The 19,519-nt window shown below is 38.6% G+C and overlaps 3 protein-coding genes across 3 annotated transcripts; 2 read left to right on the top strand and 1 right to left on the bottom strand.

Moving 5' to 3' along the window:
- Positions 1–3,789: 3,789 nt before the first annotated feature.
- Positions 3,790–7,018, bottom strand: LOC120009279 (transport inhibitor response 1-like protein). Its single transcript, XM_038859801.1, has 3 exons — positions 6,181–7,018; positions 5,380–5,881; positions 3,790–5,282 (listed from the first exon to the last, which is right to left on the bottom strand). Exons 1-3 carry the CDS (start codon positions 6,774–6,776, stop codon positions 4,524–4,526), a joined length of 1,857 nt encoding a protein of 618 aa, XP_038715729.1. The 5' UTR covers positions 6,777–7,018; the 3' UTR covers positions 3,790–4,523.
- A 3,014-nt stretch (positions 7,019–10,032) lies between these two features.
- On the top strand, positions 10,033–13,506 carry LOC120008576 (GEM-like protein 1). Its single transcript, XM_038858953.1, has 4 exons — positions 10,033–10,472; positions 10,568–10,669; positions 11,452–11,723; positions 13,066–13,506. Exons 1-4 carry the CDS (start codon positions 10,184–10,186, stop codon positions 13,267–13,269), a joined length of 867 nt encoding a protein of 288 aa, XP_038714881.1. The 5' UTR covers positions 10,033–10,183; the 3' UTR covers positions 13,270–13,506.
- A 2,686-nt stretch (positions 13,507–16,192) lies between these two features.
- On the top strand, positions 16,193–17,493 carry LOC120009154 (zinc-finger homeodomain protein 2). The gene has a single exon (XM_038859617.1). It carries the CDS (start codon positions 16,376–16,378, stop codon positions 17,099–17,101), a length of 726 nt encoding a protein of 241 aa, XP_038715545.1. The 5' UTR covers positions 16,193–16,375; the 3' UTR covers positions 17,102–17,493.
- Positions 17,494–19,519: the final 2,026 nt, after the last annotated feature.

Here is a 19,519-nt window from a genome sequence, read left to right as displayed (position 1 = left end):
GAAAACTGTATGTTTCTGATTGGGGGCAGTGATTGAATCTTGTATTGTCAATGGATTTGTACAAATTCACTTCAAATGCACAGGATTATGCACATTTGAAAGTGGGATGGATTTTTACCTAATTTTCAAGAAAGAAATGATGGGTGTGCCCTACCATCAATTGGATAAGAGTTTAGGGGACCCCTATCCATGGAGTATGTAAACCTAGGCCATCTGACAAAAAAAAAAGAAAAAGAAAATGTAAACCTGGCCCTTGAACAGCTTGTGGGAGAGGAAAGGTGTCACTCTTCTTCTCGCATGGTACACTATTATTGACCTAATCTAATTTGAACGCCAGAGGCGACGAATCTAATGATGGTTTTAATAATTTGACGTGATTAATCCTCTGAGGGAAGAGATTCGAGGAGGGGGCCATGTATATATGGATGAAAAAAAATTCTACGCCACTTGTCCTAATACAACAAAATATAAATGTACGACTATATAAATAATCCCTATTGGGGGGGGGGGGGCCATGCGCCATTTTCTTCTAGAAAATAAAAGAAAAAAAGATAGATTTAGGCAGAAAAAGATGGAAAATAATTCAAGCATGTCTCTCCTAGCCGGCCTAAGTGGTAGGTCATCATTTCAGAAGTTTGATTGTTTGAAATTAAGGTTAAAAAAATGTGATTTTCCATTGACCAGTAACGTTATGCATGCAAGATCCCCGCTACCAAAAATCAAGATTTGAAAAATCAGTACTAAGTTTGATATTAAGTCCCATTTGAAGTGAAGAGATTAGGTTTATGTCAAAACGAGTTTCTTGTCTGCACATGATTGGAATCCCCAAAATTTCCCATAAGAATTAGGTATGTATCTTTTTCTTTTCAATTGCTTGTGGGACAATAAAGCCTTTTGCTGTATTCATAGCATGTCATGTTTGGCAACAATTGTCTTTCACAAACTTAGGTACATGCGGAAACTAATGTTTCCTTCACAGCTTAAAATTTTATCTAATTATCATGAAACACAAGCCAAACGTCACCAACACGAAGTGGGTGGTTTAGAGTTTGGCTAAAACTTGAAGAAAAATAATCTACCTCTACATACCTATATATATACAGGAATTCTAGAATACGGACGTCTGTATTGATATTTATATAAGCATCTCTACTTTCAAGACTCTAGATCTGATCAGATTACCGAGATTAAAGTTGATTTAAGATTTATGGATTAAAGTTTAGGGTTTAAATTTTAGAGCTTGGAGTGACCAAATGATGGATATTAAAGTTGATTTAGGGTTTAAGGGTTTGTATGTAGGGTTCAGGTTTTAGTATTTGGGATTTAAGATTTAGAGTTTAGGTTTACGGTTTGGGAAATAATCTTTAAAGTTAGGGTTTACATTTTAGGATTGTCAAGCTTTGAGGTTTAGAATTTAGGATATTTATTTTTTTGAAGACATGGAAAAGGGATGAGGGATGCTCGAACTCGAGACCTCTATGAGATACAACACACATGAGTGTCATCTGAGCTACTCGTTATTCTCATGTTTAGAATTTAGGATGTATACCTCTACTTTGATCTTAAATATTTTAGGGTTTGAGATATAAAAATAAAGATATTTACACAAGCCTTAATATGGACTCCTTTATTGGAGAAGTACAACCCATATATATCCACACAAATCTACAAAATCATTTTGATTATATACTCTCACAAGTATATAGTGGACTCCACATATTTGATATTAAGGTTCTTTAGACTATGGTTTGTGATGTATTTGGAGAGACTAGCTAAGAATGATGCAACGTACCACCATTAAGGGATTTATAATTAAGAGAAGTTGAAAAAGAAGAAAAAGAAACTATATCTTGAGATTTCTATCACCGAAAAGTAAGATTAATCCCTAAAATAGTGTTTGGTTAAGTAGTGCAGCACCAAAAGAGCAGAGCGCACTTTAGTGGTTGACCTCGTATGCTTACTTCAGCCATGAATGTGCTTAACAAACAAAACTTTAGTGAAATTATATTTATTTTTTTTTCACTTTTGGCTTCACCGACTTTTTCCTTTTCCCACCCACACCACTCACTTGGACAATTAGTTGGCTTTCTTTGTTTTACTCTCTAACGTTAGCTTCTCATCTATTCTCTGTAGTCTGTGCACTTGCATTATATATATATATATATATATATATACACAAATAACAAAATGATATATTATTATAATCAAATGCATGTATGCATTAATGTATCCCACCTCCCATACCGTACACGTGGCCCACAAAACTCAGTGATCTGGTTGTGGGACCCACGTATGTTTTGAGATGGGGACTGGCCAATCATATCAGAGAAGTTACTTAAAACTTCTACGGCTGTTATTCTTTGTGTGTGGCTGTTATCCTTGGGCGTGCAATGAGTAATTTATCGGAGGATATGCACGATAAAAATCATAAATCACGCAGATCTTGTAAACATATAAAAATTCTCATGTGTGGACTCATGTCACTGGTGGGATTTGAAATGGATGGCAAGGAGTACAAGACTCTTAACCACTAGGACACAATAGACTTTGTAATTATTAGTATGCTTCTTAGCAAAACAGTGCAATGCATAACAACAGAGTTGGTTTGGTTGACAATCGATTGGGTTAGGTATATGTGTGTACAAGGTTCGATTCCAACCACAAGCATAATTGTATATGGTATTTCAAAAAGAAAAAAACAGTGCAATGCATGTGCCCTAAACCTAGATGGGGAACTTTTAATCATGACCATTCAATTAAAAAGAAAGGTCTCTCCGTCAATGATATACATGGATAAGATATGTCAAGTAGGTGATACAGCCTTCTCAAATTGGGAGGGGAGGACACTTGAGGAGTCCAAGGGCCAAGGTTTTTTTTGGGAACAAGCCAATTTCATGACCTTGGGTAAGGTCATTATCAGGTTTTTGTCTTTCAGCCCCTCCTTTTTTTCCTAGGGAGACAAGTGTGGGGTGCTCAAAAAGAACAATCAAAGGCAGAGCTGCCCACCCAACCTGTGAAGGCAAGGCATAATCAAAAAGCAGAGGCCACCCTTTACTTGGCGAATGGTTTATGGTCATTCAAGTCCAAAGTCACTATTCCCACATAAGCATTGTGGATAAGAAAAGTAACTCGAAATTCAAATTTTCATCCTAGGGCTATCCTTCAATGGAAAATCTCAAGGGTGAAACAGAGATGTTTGGTCCACTTGGCAAACCCCACAAATGGATAAGCAGGAAAAAAAAAAAAAAAAGACACCAGGGCTTGCTTCCCATTACTTTGTTCAATGGCAGTGTCAGATCCCACTTTGAGGATAACCTTTGCTTTTAACTTCCTGCCAGAAAGAATACCAACAAAGAAGGCTGGCTGGCTAGATTTCTCTCCTAATAATGAGGATGAGAGTGAGAGACCATTAGGAGAGGAATTGACCACTTTATCTCCCAAACAGGGGATGTGACTAGTCATCATTGTCCGGCTCCACCCCCAACTACAGCAAAACCAATGATTTCCAAATTCAATACAACAGATAATACTGACTGCATAAAAAACTCAACACTTGGGAGCCATTGATAGAAATGATCAGGACCATCCAACACCCCTTTTCAATTGGTATAGATACCCCACCAGTTGAAGGGGGCCTGCAATGCGTACTTGTATTACGGTTTCCACAAATTATTAATGGGGGTTCAACGCCAATTGATCATTCTCCATTCAGAAAAGAAAAGAGAAGAAAAGGTAACGACAGAGTCACACTATAGAGCATAGAGTAGAGAGAGTAGAGAGAGTAGAGGATGTGGTCCATGCATATGCATATGCATATTGTGCATTTATTAATCATCTTACATTGCTAACAATAACAACAATAAATTCAACAGTCAGGTGCTACAACATCACATCTGAAACAAAAAAACAAACACTGAGAAGGAGATGTACTAGTTTAGGCATTCTCACCAGCTACAGCTTAATCTAAATAACCCACCATTTGAATCAAAAACAGGCTACTTTCTACTTTCTTTCTTTGGAGAGTGAACAGTAGGCCCTCACCTTTGATCCCCCCCCCCCCCAAAGGTTCCCTGTTCTGTGGAAGGAAAGATTCTCAAGTTACTTTTCATTCCATTCCTCGGGGCAACTTGGATTGGCAATTGATTTCCTGATGTGGCAATAAAGACATCCCTCTCCTCTGGTAGCCTTAGTTATGGTAAAATGAATATAAAAATTAAAAAGAAAACATAAATTTAGAAGTGTACCGATACAACAACATCCAATAGTCCAACCGCCTTCTTTGTATTTGCATCGGACGCCTCTTGCAAGTCCCACGAAAAAAATGTCGTTCTTTACAGAGCTTCTCCTTTGAATGCGCTTGCAACAGCCGCACCCACCAAAACCCCTTTTAATTGACATGGAAACCTTCTCATGGGCTATGTAAAACACACCCGCTGCGTTTGACTTTGCTGTGAAATAGGTCGCCAACTGATCAAAAGTCGGAGTAAGAACGGCTAATACAACCTCCCCTACGTCTTGGATACCTATAAGAGGGTAACAATATTTGGCGCATCATCTCTTGGCCCGTCTAGGGAGCGATACATGTATAAAGTCTCGACATAATCACCCATCTCCTTATCCTGTTCAGTCCCTATCACCTCCACCACAAGACGGGGCAATGCTCGAGCAATTTCCTGGCAACCTTGACGAGATAATCTACACGATGACATCCAAAGGAATCTCATATTGTAATAATGGTGTAAGCCAGAACGTAGAGCTGCATCTCCAAATGGACTATCTCTAATTTCAAGCTTCTGCAATCTTGGGCAACCCTCCATGACAAATTTTAGCCCCATATCGCTGTCTCCAGCAAAAGCAACTGACAAAGTCCGAACCAATTTCCCATATTTTCCAATATAACTAAAAGCTGTATCAGTTAACAATCCCGATACAGCAAGACGAGTGAGTTTCTTACAATTCATCACAATGGCTCCAAATCCCTCGTCCATAGGTTCTCCAGTCACATGATCAGGTCTGTGACGCCCCATTATACAGAGACGGAACACTACAAGATCTGGACAGTTCTTTGACATGGCTTTTACAGCTGCATTAGTCATCCGCTGGCAAAAATATAGAATGTACCGCAGTTTCCTGCAACCCTCGGAGATTGCTTGGAGGCCCACCTCAGAAACAGGGCCTTCAATATCCTCTTGGGCATTAATAGGGAAGACACGGAGCTCACGGAGTTCTTTACATGCCATAGCCACCGCCTGAAGTCCTTCATCGCATATGGAATCAAGGACCTGCATAACAAAACCAAAAGTGAGCTCTGGAATATAAACAGATATGAGTATCTACATAACATTCTTTCATTAACCACAATGCATAAAACGTACATACCCAAAAAGTCTGGAGTTTGTGGCACTGGCTTATGATTGGTTTGAGTTGCTCTGCGGTAATGTTAGCATAGCTGAAATTCAGCGAGGTGAGATTTGCACAAACAGGAAGGATAGCGGGAAGGAAATCCGGAATTATGTCTCTAAAACCTGACAGACAGACCAAAGATTTGCAAGCAGCAAAAGCAGACAAATAATCTGGCTCTTGCTCAGCCGGTGTCACACCATCTGATAGGCTGAATGAGCCCGTCCCAAGATGCGTGAGCTGTGGAGCTCGAATCATCAGGCGGTAGAGCTGCCCTATTGAGACGTGACGGTCCACCCTAAGTTTCTTCAACGAAGGGGACCTAGCTACCAGCCTCTCCAGTGCCTCGAAATTAACGGGGAATTCTACACAATCAAAAATCAGTGATTCAAGGCAAGATTCACCCTCTGGAAAACACGATATCCAGTCACTATCATCATCTGCAACCTCGGATTCGATCAGATCCAGCACTTTGAGATTTCTGCAAAATTATAAATCTAAAACACCTATGAGTTCGTTATTCCATCGTACAAAACGCAATAGCATGTCACTCCTACACAAAATACAGAGTAATTACAAACTTTCAAAGATCTAAACAGAGCTTCGATGGCACGCATCGGATCAAATAAAACTGAATAAAGCCTTTAACCCTCAGATTCATCTTAAAGTAATGCAATACCCACGAAAAATCAGTACTATGAACAGATCCAACCGACCACTACAGCAACTAAACCTCAAGGTAAATAATTAAAGCCAAAGAAGAATCGGAACTACACACACCTGCACTTGCTAACAAGCACAGCGAGGCCGCTGGTTCCGAAGCCCTCGCAACAAACGAGAACAAGCTCTTTGAATCGGATAAAGGACTCAGCAAGAAGCTCGAGATCATCATCGGTGATAGACATGCGTTTGAGGTGAAGCTTCTCGAGCCAAGGGTACGGTTTCACCATGGCGTTAACCCAGGGAGCGAAGTGGGCCCCCCAGTTCAGCGGCATGAGATTGAAATCGGCGAACCGGGGCCTCCCTTTCAGCATGACGGAGCGGACATGAGTGAATCGAGAAGTAACCCGTCGAGGCGAGACCGCATAGCAATTGCCGATGAAGAGTTCGGATCGGGTCAGGGCCTCCACACGGCACCAAGATTTACACACCTGCGACGCTGAGCTGCGGTCACGGCGGCATGTGAGGAAGTGGAGCACATTCTCTAAAACGTTCTCGAGAACCTGGTCTGGATAAGGAGACTGCAAGTCGGAAGTGGACCCCTGACCCGACCCGGATACGCTATGGCAGTTTCTCGTGAGCCTGGTGGTAGAGGATTCGGAAATGGAGGCGCAGGAGAGATCGGGCGGCGGAGATCGGTCATCGTCTTCGGACATTTTTGAGGAAAATCGTGGCTCTCTCTGATAGAGAAAGAGTGTGATGATTGAAGTGAAACAGGGGTTTTGATAAGGCTTTTTTTATTTTTAATTATAAATTAATTGGTTTACAGAGAAGTGTGTGAACAGTGACAACTCAGCGTCTTTTGTCTTCTGAACATTGGGATTCTCCATACCTCCATCTATTGCACTATCTAATAGCTCTCCACACATCTTCTCCTCCATTATTTGGGGGTTTTTCTTTTTCAACTTTGTCTTTGCATTCTCTCTCTATCTCTCTCTCTCTCTCTCTCTTCTTTTTTTTTTCTTTTTATACATTCATATATACGTATAGTCGTATACAATAATACATAACACAACAGGTGTATATCCAGGGGAATGGCCCTGTGTTTTCATTCATTTGCGGATACCCCCTTATAATTTTCTATATTTATACTTTAGGCATAAAATTCTTGCAAATGATATTTCTATTTGTGAGCCAAGGCTAACTAATCTACCAAATTTATGTACTACGAACCATATATTATATGAAATTATGGACAAGCAAACTAACAAAAAATCAATGCTTTTGAAAGTGATTCTCTTATGATCATTCAGGGATTGAGTAACCACGATGATATTTTAACATAATGGTGTGGGATCATAAATAAGATTAGGAGGAATTTACATGTCTTAGCAAATCTCTCATGTGCGTAGGACTGGGAATGGTGCTGCTTATTGTATGGCTAAAGAAGCATTGAAATTCGAGGATCCGAGAATGTGGATTGAGGAGGGCCATGTCGTGTTGATGTCAATTGTTCAAAGAGAAGAGGGAGCAATTCAATCTCTGTGACTACAAGCTCTTTGGTTGGTTTATTATGTTTTTTTCCCACTTTTTTTTTTTTTTTGTCGAAGAACTGGAGTTCTTCGTATTGGGTGGGTGGCTTCAATTCCCTCATGTGTAAGTGGATATTGTTTCCGACATATAGTTTTTATTGAAGGTTTAGCTAGGGATGTTTTATCATGATTTTCGAAAGAAAAAAAAATCAATGTTTTTATTGTTCGACGAGTCAATGACTACATTGTCAACTTAACTTATTTTTATCTCGGGCGAGATTGCGAGAATTAGAAGCTTCAAAATTCTAAAATGTAGTTATTGCCATGCTTCAGTCCAACAAATTGTGGAGTTGGAGAAAAATGCTTGATGTATTTTTTATACCTTAACATTAACATACAATTGCTTCCCTCGTCTTCAAATATCATCATGTAGGGTAATGAATTTATTAGTTGACAAAATGTTTCTACTTCTTAATTTAGTGAGCATGTTGCAATAACATTTATTCACTTATTGAACTTACCTATTTCACAAATAAAATATTGAAAGATTACATAATTGCCTTGTATTGATGAAGAAAAGTGCAAAGTATAGTCCAAGGGATCCCTCCGGATGTTGTCTTGATGGGATCAATCATTCCTTAGTAGATTTTATTCTTGATGGTTAACCAATCTTGCTTGAATTGTGGACATAACTCCTCTTCACTTGGATTTGATGGAAACAACTATGTATTAGACTGCCCTTATTATTTAGAATTTTTAGTATCTCTCCAGATTTTTTTATTCAAAATTAAATGGAAATAAATTTAATATTTTTGGTTGAGGATGGGTGAAGAATGCTTGGCCTACCATATAAGAAAATATTTTTGTTACAAGTGCAAGAAGACTTGATGAAACTTTTTGAGGATCATTAAATCAAGGGGTGAGAATCGAAACTCTTAAAAACAACTGTGGGCTCACTTCTGAAGCTTACTAAAAATGAAGGACTATTTTTACAAATGAAACTTGGCAATTATATGCAAACACAAAGGAACTCAGCCAAACTCTTTAGCAAAGAAAGTAAAAGTCACGACCCAATCACAAAAAGGCGTGAACAGTTGTCGGTTACTGCAGCTTGAGGTCTTGAGGACTGGGAAGGGAAGGGACTACTTTCATTCGGACAAAGCTGACAAAGCCTATACTTGGCTTTATACTGCACATGTTCCTTCACGCGCTCCGCTTTCGCGTGAAATCACTTCTCAGTATTTTATTGCAGTGGGCAGCCCCCCTTCTTGGTGTTGTCAGCTATGTGTAGCCAGTTAACAACAAAAGAGTATTAAAAAATAATATATTATTTATTTAAAGTAAACAAAAGAGAGTGGATGTTATTGGGTTTCAGCCTCTCCTTTAGGAATAGCTGAGGTTGGCATCATTTGTCCTTATTTTACTTACATTCGGATCCAATCTTGGGTCTCTATCTCTCCCTCTCTCTCCATCTCTATCACCATCTTTTTTTTTACTTTGTAATGTAAAATTTACTCTAAATCCAACCCTACTTGACCTTTTTTTATCTTACCAATTATGTAACTTTTACTCATACTTAAGTTTTGACTTAAGCCTTGCCTTTTTTTGGGGTTATAGTTTTTAACTTTTAACTCAATTTTTTCCCTTCTTTTTTGGTTAAGTTGACATCAAGTTTTCCATAATTTGATACTTTTTGTGTGAAATAAATATATATATATATATCATTATCATGAATTTAGATGGGGGAAAAGAGGATTACGTAGTTAAAAGGGTTCGTTGGATACCTTTCGAATAAGAGAGGAAGTTTCGGTTCCATACAATGCATTGGAGTGGTGATGTGAGTATTGTATTTGACAAGTTTGAGATTTGGATTAGGATTATATGCCCAAGTAGATGCATTCAATTTATGATATAAACGTTTTTTTTTTTTTTTAAATTCGAGAACAACTAATTTTCTCTTTGAATATTTGTTATGGGGTTAAAATCATGTCATGAGACTCGCTTGTATTTTCATTTGATGACATGATAAGTTGGGTCAAAACCCAACACGTATTCTCAATGAAAATCATATCGACCTAAAGATATTTCGAATTAATACGATTTAACCTAAAAACCTTCACAAACTAAGCTATCACCAAATTGAATTTTTTATTTTATTTTATGATATAACATTTGCTTGAAGTTTTGTGTTTAGAAGTTTCTGGTTCTTATCAAAAAAAAAAAAAAAAAGTTTTTGGAAAAGCCCATGTGTTCAGCACTTGATGTTTAGTTTTCTGTCTATGGCAAATTATTGAATGATTTCAATGGATATCTTCTCAATCTGGCATACTTTTGGGCCTTAATCGAATTGAGTCTTTTTCTTAATGGGCTGGAATGAGAAGTAGGCCTTCAATTTCAAAATTCAAAGTTCAAAACGCGTAACGGCATCTTTTACAGAATCCTCGATCGACTGCACGCCTGGAGCCTGCTCTCATTCCCAATTCGTTTTCTAGCGATACAGAGATCAGGCCGATAATCCCTAGAAATCGTGCTCTGTCTTGTTCGAATCGAACTTCTTGATTAACTCGTCGTTCGACTTCTGTCCACAAAACATGAATCAAAACCAGAGCGATCAAGCCCACACAGCGAAACCATCTTCAGAATCGGACCGAAACCAAAACCTTCACTCCACCGACTACGCTCCGTATCCGAAGCTCGACCCAAAAGACGTGGCTCCGCTACCGGAGAATTGGACCAACGTGTCGGTGGGTCCATCCGAATCTCAGCCCAAACAGGCGAGTGCAGAACAAGGATCGGCACCAATTTCCGGCAGTACCGCCACGACCATGCCGTCGGAGTCTAATCCCTACGTCACTTCTGCCCTGACTCAGCCATCTAAGAGTAAGTCTCTGTAGTTGTCCCCGTGTGTTGTGCTTACATGGTTTCTATGTGAGCTAATGATTGGAATTAATAGAGTTAAATTGCTTGTCAAGCAGATAAAATGGATTCAGTGAAGGATGTGCTGGGGAAATGGGGAAAGAAGGCGGTGGAGACTACAAAGAAGGCCGAGGATCTTGCTGGGAATATGTGGCAACACTGTGAGTGTTTTGTAGATATTGTGCAAAAATAATTTTGTGCTGTTCGCTTCTTGATGCTTTTAATTGTCCATGGAAATACTTAACCGGAGTTATACACAATCTTTGCCAACCTATACAATTTTGTGCTTACACCAGGGTGTTTAATTGTTTTTTCACGATAAGGAAAGGGTGTTTACTTGTTTATTCATGATATTTCTGCTCTGATTATTTACTCGTAGAATTTAAGATCTTATGATTTAGGGGAAGTTTGATCCAAGCAAAAATGACTTTGAGCTTCTTTAATTGTTCTCTTGTTCAGCTTTTATATCTGCGTAGGGACTTTGTTGAGGAAACCTTATGTTAAATAGTTGCCGAGTGTGAGCATTGTGTTCAATTGTGGAAATCGATATTACACTATTAGCACTTTTTGTGGAAAATGTTGTTCTCTTGATCAATTTGCACAACTTTTTTTTTCCTCTCAAGGAAGATAGAAGGCTCTTCAGTAGTTTGAGTTTGGTTGCCTAGGGTGGGGAAGAAGTTGTTACTGATTACTTAGGTCTTTTTTAGTGATTTTTGAATTGTGATCATTGCAATATCTATTTTCTCTCATTATTTTTCAATTCGTCAGTTTGGTGCTGAATTGCCATTACACTCTTTTCTACTAGCCATAACCATTTACAGCATTACTTGATGGTGGGTAGTCATTAAATTCAGAGTAGTTCATTGATTAATCATGCCATGTCTTATCCGCAAGTTCTTTTGTGATGCACAAGCATCATTTAAACTGGCCTATTCTTGATCAGTGAAAACAGGTCCTAGTTTTGCTGATGCTGCTGTGGGAAGAATTGCTCAAGGGACTAGAGTTCTTGCTGAAGGTGGTTATGAGAAGATCTTTCAAAATACATTTGAGAATGTGGCGGAGGAGAAACTTTTGAAGACATATGCATGCTACCTATCCACTTCTGCTGGTCCTGTTATGGGGGTTTTATATTTGTCCACAGCAAAGCTTGCTTTTTGTAGTGATAATCCTCTATCATACCAAGTTGGTGACAAAACTGAGTGGAGCTATTATAAGGTATATCTTATGTTCCTTCATATACGTTATGATTGACACTTTCGTTATTTGGGCTAGGAGCTTGTTATGAATAATTTGATGCCTGAAAATGGAGTAAAAACATTCTTTCAAAAGTGAAAGGTAAACTAATTTCACATTCAAATATTTAAAGAGTTAACCTCATAGACTTTGAATATCCCAGAGCTGCGGTCCTATAATAGCTTATCCTTCTTGGCCTAAAGGATAATGTGTGTGAAGGCCGTAGTACTTGAAAGCTAAATACTTGGTTTATGTGTGGCTGTGAGTTGAATCTTTATATTCACAATTTGTTCTAGGCTCATCTGGTCTGGGGCTTTTGGTATGTTTGATTTAGTATTTAGAACTATGATGAACCACCAAGTTGCAAGATTTATTCAGTCTGCTAGAATTTCACAGACATTGCCTTTTTCTCCCGTCCTTTTCTTCTATTTTAGCTTTGATTCTTAATGTCTTCAATTTCCTCATTTAAGTTATGATGATACTTGTGGGACTCTTTTTTAAATTATCGAGCCACATGACATGGATGTAATGCAGTGGTGGAGCTTAGATGTGATAAACACAATACTAGATTTCTAGGTGGCTCGTCACCCGTTGTTTATGCAGTCTCAAATTTGAATAGAAAGGTGGATGCTTTGTGGTTCCATCGTCAGGAATATGGAAAAGAGACTGATCTTTTATTTAATTAGAAATGATAAAAAGAAATTAACTACCATTGGTTTCTCTGCTAGTTATTGACTATACAGGCACCTTCTGATATATACACTTTGCTGCAATGTAATTCAATTAAATTATAATGCTCAATTCATCTGAAACTCTCTTTAAATATTCTAGTGCCCGTTACTGCTATGGATGGTGTTCATAAATTTCTTATGGAAACCGTGGGCAATCAATTGGGTGATATATTATATTACAAACTGTGATCGTTTATTCAAATTCTGACAGAAATGTAGCTGCATATTAGTGGAGGTATCAGCAAAAGCTCATTAAATCATGGGAATTGAAGCTTCTAACTAAAAGGTTTGGAGGCTGGATAACAGAAATATGCTAGGATATGGATTGCTAGAGAAAGATTAAGAATAGTGATTTTTGCACTCTTTTGTACTAGCAACCTCCTCCTACTTGGTCTTATTTGTGTAATTAAGTGATCTGCCATCGTCACTTTGACAACTGGTTACTTACAGGATTTATTTTTCCTTGTTCTTGTTCATCTTTTTTCTTGTGCTAGCCACAGCAGAGGTTTGGTTCTTATTTATATATGTTCCTTAGCTAAGGTTCATATATTTATAGCTATTGATCTTGACATGCTTGTCTTTTGACCATGCAGGTGGTTATTCCAATAAATCAGCTGAAGGCAGTAAATCCATCTACCAGCAATGTCAACCGAGGCGAAAAGTATATTCAGGTTATCTCTGTTGACAACCATGAATTTTGGTTCATGAGCTTTGTACAGTATGACAGTGCTGTAAAAAATCTTCGAGAAGCCTTGCAATCCAGTGGTATCAGGGTTAAAAGCTTCCATGGTAATTAAATTGTGGCTTATGATCTATAGCCTTGATAAATGTCCTGCATGCGATGATGGGAATATATGGTGGAGAATATTTATGTTGATATTAAGCTTGCATTTGTTGGTGTGCCTGTAGTTCTTCGTTTGTTACTGGAACCCATTGGTCGTATATTCAATATACTGCAAATATTTATTTGTATTTACCAATACAAATATATAAATAGATAGTACATTGGGTTTTGCACTGGGCCCTATATGCCAGATCCCGCGGACCTTGCCTAATTAAATGCGTGATAAAGGCCAAAGTTGGCCCAAATACAGTCAGAATCTAATGATCCAGTGGTAGGGCCCAAGCTGGCCCAATCTGAAAAGTGATCAGGGCAGCTCGTCCTGTCTGTATTACAACTGGCAAACTGGAAATGGGGAACAGCATCCCCAGAAAACAGAAACAATTAATAGCAGATAACAGTCAAACGTACATTTAAAGCATAGGCAGTCCACAATGCCCATTAGGGCAGTTTTTTCTCTGTTGTGGCTTGAAACTGTGCTTAGGTGGTTCTGGCTTCTGTTGAAGCTGAGTTTTAATCGCTGGCTTAATTTTAGAACCCTAATTGTAAACTATATGCACGGAGGGTGTTTCTCTTAATTTCAAATGCTATGATTTTAGCTCACTTCTTGCTCATAAAGAGTTAAAGGTTTAGATTTAGGGTTTAAGGTTTAGTATCAAATTGGTACTTACGCTCAAGCCAATAATGTTGTTAATTAATCGATGTCTGAGTAGTCTGTGTATTCTCCAATTAACCAAAAAAGGAGTATTTAGGGTGTCTACTAGCTTTAGAGCAAACTCCAAAGCTAAAATTATTAGTTAAGGAGATTCAAATCCTAAGCTTCTCTCTCTTTCTTAAATGATGAACATATCCATTTTATAAAATATATAAGAGGACATACATACATGGTTGTTGAGAAAAAGTATAACATCGTCAAAATATATACTCCCTCCGTCCCATTTTAATTGTCCCCTTCAATTTTACACACAGTTTAAGAACTTGTATTACTCCCATTCAATTTGATATTTATACCCTCATTTATAGAGGACAATTAAGATGTCAATGACTCATTGGTAATTCACTCCATTAACTTTTCAATTTAAAGGTAAATAAGGGTAAGATAGGAAAAATGGATGAAATTAGTTTTAATTAATTGAAATGGGCATGCATTTTGAGACATCCAAAAAAGGAATAGATGACAATTAAAATGGGACAGAGGGAGTATTTAATTGACAGGTTATAAGTCTATGAATATTCTTGATTTAGTAAGAAGCGTTTTAAACCTTAACAATAATTTCAAGTGCTAAATGGTTGCAATGGGAGAAAAATCACTTTTGATATATATATATGGTGTAAATTTAGAAAACCCTTGACATTTCAAGTGTTACTTAAGAGCACTATTAGGACTCATATAACCATTCAAAACTTGACACTTGTCAATGAACCCACAAGAGATAACAAAATAGAAAAGAAGGAGAGAGATAGAGTGCTTGAAATATTATATCATTTTAAATAAATTATTGATAATTAGGTGGTGCGTAAATTACAAGATAAAATAGAAGAGTGCTTGAAACACATACACCATTGGAGATGCTATAAACGGGTTTTAATCTGATGCAAATTGAGGAGTCCCTACGGCCTACACTGATGAACCCTAAAGCCTTTTTCTCCATGATGCCTTGTTAACATCTTTTTCTCGTCTTGTCACAATCCTTGTCTCCTCTCTCTCCGCACTCTTGAAGAGAATCTCCGTCATTTCAAAACGGTTAATCAGAGACTTCTGAAACGGAACGGAAAATCATTTAGTACGGAACCACTGACACGTGGCATAGTATTACGTCTCCTTCTTCATTTTAAGACAAGTTGGTTTCCCGCCCGCTGACACGAGAGTTGACAGCAGTGCAGTAAAGTGGTCAGACCGTCGCGTCAGATGCTCAATCACATGACTCCACCCCCCCTCCCCCCCGTGAACAGAAGAACACTTGACGTTATAACACTTTCTTCTTGTTTTCTTCTTTTTAATTATTCTCCACTGTAACCCTTTTTGGGCATATAAATATTACTTGTAGTTGTTGTCTAAAATAAAACAGTCACATGATGTCGGAGCTGGGAGGGCATGAAGGGAGTTGCCACAAATGCCGACAACTTTAAATCTCTCTGGGTGGTTTTAATTCGTGTAGTCCGAAACTACTGTTTATTGTAGATGCTGCCTTTGCATCCCAATGTTGAAGCAAAGGTTTTTTTTTTTTTTTTTGGCACCACAAACCAATCCAAATCTTTTCTAGCTATCTAGCTAGGCTAGTACTATTGATTTGACGATGTTATGGCCTACATTAATTGAAACATCATTAATCTCCCCAATTGATGTGTCTTATACCTTATTAATTAATCATTCCCTTGAAACTTGTCGTTTTACTTCACATGAAAGTAATTAAATTGGACCGTTGGATCAACAATTTTTTTTTTTCCACTCAGTTGTGTCAGAAATTAGCAGGTTATGGGGCTCATGTTCTGATCTCACCACGTCTCTCTGTGTACTAAGAATCCAACTTCATCTTATCTTTATTGTAACCAAACCAAAACACCCTCCCCCTCTCTCTTCCATTCATTCTTACGTCATATAATTTGTAATTTGTTTGACTCACCTTGTGCACGCCATCTCTGCTGCCTGCCATTTTTAACCTTTTCTTTTACCCCCGCAATTGAAACTAACTCAACAAAAGTAATACAGAGAAGACATGGCCGTAATGGCCACTGGAAGTACTGGTAATTATGAGAACCTAGTAGCAGTAAATAAGTAATTCTCAAGGACTTTTGACTATGACAACTCTTTTTCTGCAGGCCACACCCTCTCCTCTTCCTCTTATCTTCTCTTCTCTACCACTTCGCTTGTACCCAAAAATTCAAATAAATTTAATTGTTAATTTTTTTTCCTGTTCAGTTATAAGTGACTCTTTTTTCACCGGTCTCACTGGTCCTGGTTGTGGATCGATTTACCAGTGACCGGCCATGTAGATCTCTGATCGTAGCTTTTATCAAAATTAATTGAAGGATAGAGTGGAAAGGAGAGAGAGAGAGAGGGGATGGATTTTGACGAGCACGAAGAGCAAGAGGAAGAGATAGGAATGGCCGAGGCTCCGGGTTACGACTCGTTAGGCAACTCATCAGCTCGGTCTAAAAGCGGCGGAGGTGGTGATGGTGCTGCCGCATCAGTACCACCAGCTTCCCGAAATAATAGCAGGGCGGTTAGGTACAGAGAATGTCTCAAGAACCACGCCGTGAATATCGGGGGACACGCGGTAGACGGTTGCGGTGAGTTCATGGCTGCAGGCGATGAAGGCACTCTGGACGCGCTCAAATGCGCCGCCTGTAACTGTCACCGAAATTTCCACCGCAAGGAGACGGGTGGGGATCAGTCTTCCTTGTATTCACTCCAGCACCAGCATCAGCAACTCCAATTCTACCGCGGCCCGCCTCCGGCTGGATACTTGCACTTGACCCCAACCCCGCGGCCCCTGGCTCTACCCTCGGCTTCCGGGGGTGGAGGCTACAGTAGAGAAGAGGAGGATGTTTCGAATCCGAGCAGTAGCGGCGGCGGAGGAGGTAGTGGATTGAAGAAGCGGTTTAGGACAAAGTTTACGCAGGAGCAGAAGGAGAAGATGCTGGCATTTGCGGAGCAGCTGGGGTGGAGGATACAGAAGCATGATGATGCAGCTTTGGAGCAGTTTTGTGCAGAGACGGGCGTGAAGCGGCATGTGTTGAAAGTCTGGATGCACAACAACAAACACACCCTCGGTAAGAAACCCTAATCTTTAGTTTTCACTAGCTAGTATTGTCCCACATTTGGTGACTGCCTTAGTGAAAGAGTGCAATTGATTGAGAATAGTTCAGAAAGGGAACTAATTAATCAATTGTGCAAGAAATTTAACTAGCTAGGGTTCTTACCGGTTTCTCTACCTATCTTTTTTTGGTTCTTTTAGCTTTTATTTTTTGATTTTAGTTGAGTTTAATTTGATCTGTGTAGAAGATGGTGAACACTCGTTATTTCTTAATTCTCAGTGCATTTGCTACTGATGATGGTAATGGTAATGAATGATTGTTCAAAGCTAGTTTTCTAGTATCCTCCTCTCTCATGAATTCATCTGGTAAGGCTGATGATGATGATCAGATCAGATCGATAGAGAAACAAACGTGTTTGGCATGCAAGAAAATGTGAATATAGTTTTGTGTTATGAATTATATACGTGTCATCTTCTCCATCTTTCACTATGAACATATGTCACCGCTTTTAGCTTTATTAGACTGTATCTATCTAGAATTCTAGATCGATCGGTTTCTCTCTAGTTAATTTCCTCAACTTCCGTTTTCTCTACTCTCGAGAAATGGAGCAGATGAGTAAATGCCCATAAACCACCGAGAAACGGTGTGAACAGAAATGGATGTGCTTAGATTATCATAGAATATAAATAAGAAGTGTACCAGAAAAGCTTTTGTTGGTGCCATGTCTGCCACTTAATAACTACTATTCACGTTGATTCCTCCTCCCATCAGCAATTGCTCTCTCTCTCTCTCTCTCTCGGACAACACATTTAGCTCCGATACAAATTCTTTACTTCTTTTATTAGAACTCGCCAGTTTTTCATTCAAAGCGACGTACCTAACTTATTTTAACTTGCGAAAGCTGACGTACATGCGAAAAACTATTGTTGTAGTATTTAGCTGGAGTGGATAGAGCCACAAGTTTAATTATGAAGTGCACAAGTTTAATTATCAAGTGTAAAGTTTGTTGGTGGTGTGTGAACTACTGAGTGGTAAGGGGGCTTAGTGTTTCAAATCTTACATCGTCTAGAGAAATAAGTGAAATGCATAATATAATAAATCAAAAATTTAAATTAGTAATAATCGTTTTCCCTAGGTTTAAATTAGTATGAGTTGGTGGTGCACTTGGGAAGAGAAAGCCATGCAAGTCAGTATGAGATGGTTCAAAGAGGACTAAGTGTTGTAAGTGCAACAACTAGGGATGTTAACGGGACCTTTTTACATGTCCTCATACCTGTTAGACAAACCTTTATTTGTTCCCGCTAAAATATTTGTTGCGTATTTGAATCTTCACCCTATCCTCGTACGCGTCAATGTGAGGAATCTCCGCCCCTTTATCCATCCATATCAATTGTAATTTTGATAACTCTAGTAATTGTAAAAACATTGTCAATTGTAATTATGATAACTCCAAAAACAAGTGTAAAAATAAATAAATTAACAAAATATGAGTAACATTAATATATGAGTAATAACCTGGGTACGGGGCAAGTTAGATTTTGATAAATCCATGTCCGTAACATATTTTCTCCATAAAAAAACCCGTACTCATCTTTGACCGGTTAACTAACGGGACGTGCCCCTCTAATTTGGGGTGGGTCATATGGAAACTGCGGGTATGGGTATTTTTGACATGGCGAACAAAAGTATACATGGTTCTCTGATAGTCATTTATAATGTCAATTAAGAAATTAAATTATAGAAACTTGAAGTATCAAAAGTGTCGGAGTACTGGAAATGTGTAGATGTTATTGTCGGAGAAAGTGGAGAAATGACAAATGGATAGAGACGGTAATGGGCATATTGAATCTGTCGGGACAAGTGGGCACTCTCAAGAAGATATCGGGTAAAACTGATCTTATTCCGGGTAGTCCGAGCCTTCTTTCCTTCCTGATCTCTGTAAACTCGGCTTCTACCATTACTGTACCAATTAAAAGACCCTATTTATGTTTGTGATTTTAAAAGGGCAATACTGTTAATTTTTTCAGCAGCTTTATAGAAGCAAAATAATTTCATTACTAGTTTTTAATGAGGAACAGTGCAACTCCGGATTGGATCAAAATAATTTCATAAGTACTTTGTAAATATGATGGGCCATAGAAATTATAAATTTGGGTCTTGTCAGAAATGGCCAAATGGGCTTGAAGTTTCACCATTGTCATCCGGGCTTTGAGTCATTTATTTACAGCATTAATGGGCTTTGAGCGAGAAGCTTCTCAGCCCATGGACTTCCACCAGAGCAATTCTCCACTTTCCCGCATTAGTGTTGACGTCGCAATTGTTGGGCTGTACCCCTTTCTTCCGCCTACTGGAGAGCGAAGGAAAATTTCAGAAAGCGAAAGGAAAATAGAGTTTTCTTTTCTTCTTTGAGAGTGAGCGACAGTTTTATAAAATTGCTGGCACATCGC

The sequence above is a fragment of the Tripterygium wilfordii genome, chromosome 11 (genome assembly GCF_013401445.1).
Source record: "Tripterygium wilfordii isolate XIE 37 chromosome 11, ASM1340144v1, whole genome shotgun sequence".
Taxonomy (NCBI): domain Eukaryota; kingdom Viridiplantae; phylum Streptophyta; class Magnoliopsida; order Celastrales; family Celastraceae; genus Tripterygium; species Tripterygium wilfordii.
The sequence above is the reverse complement of the archived record's forward strand: the minus strand, read 5'-3'. Positions and strand labels throughout refer to the sequence as shown.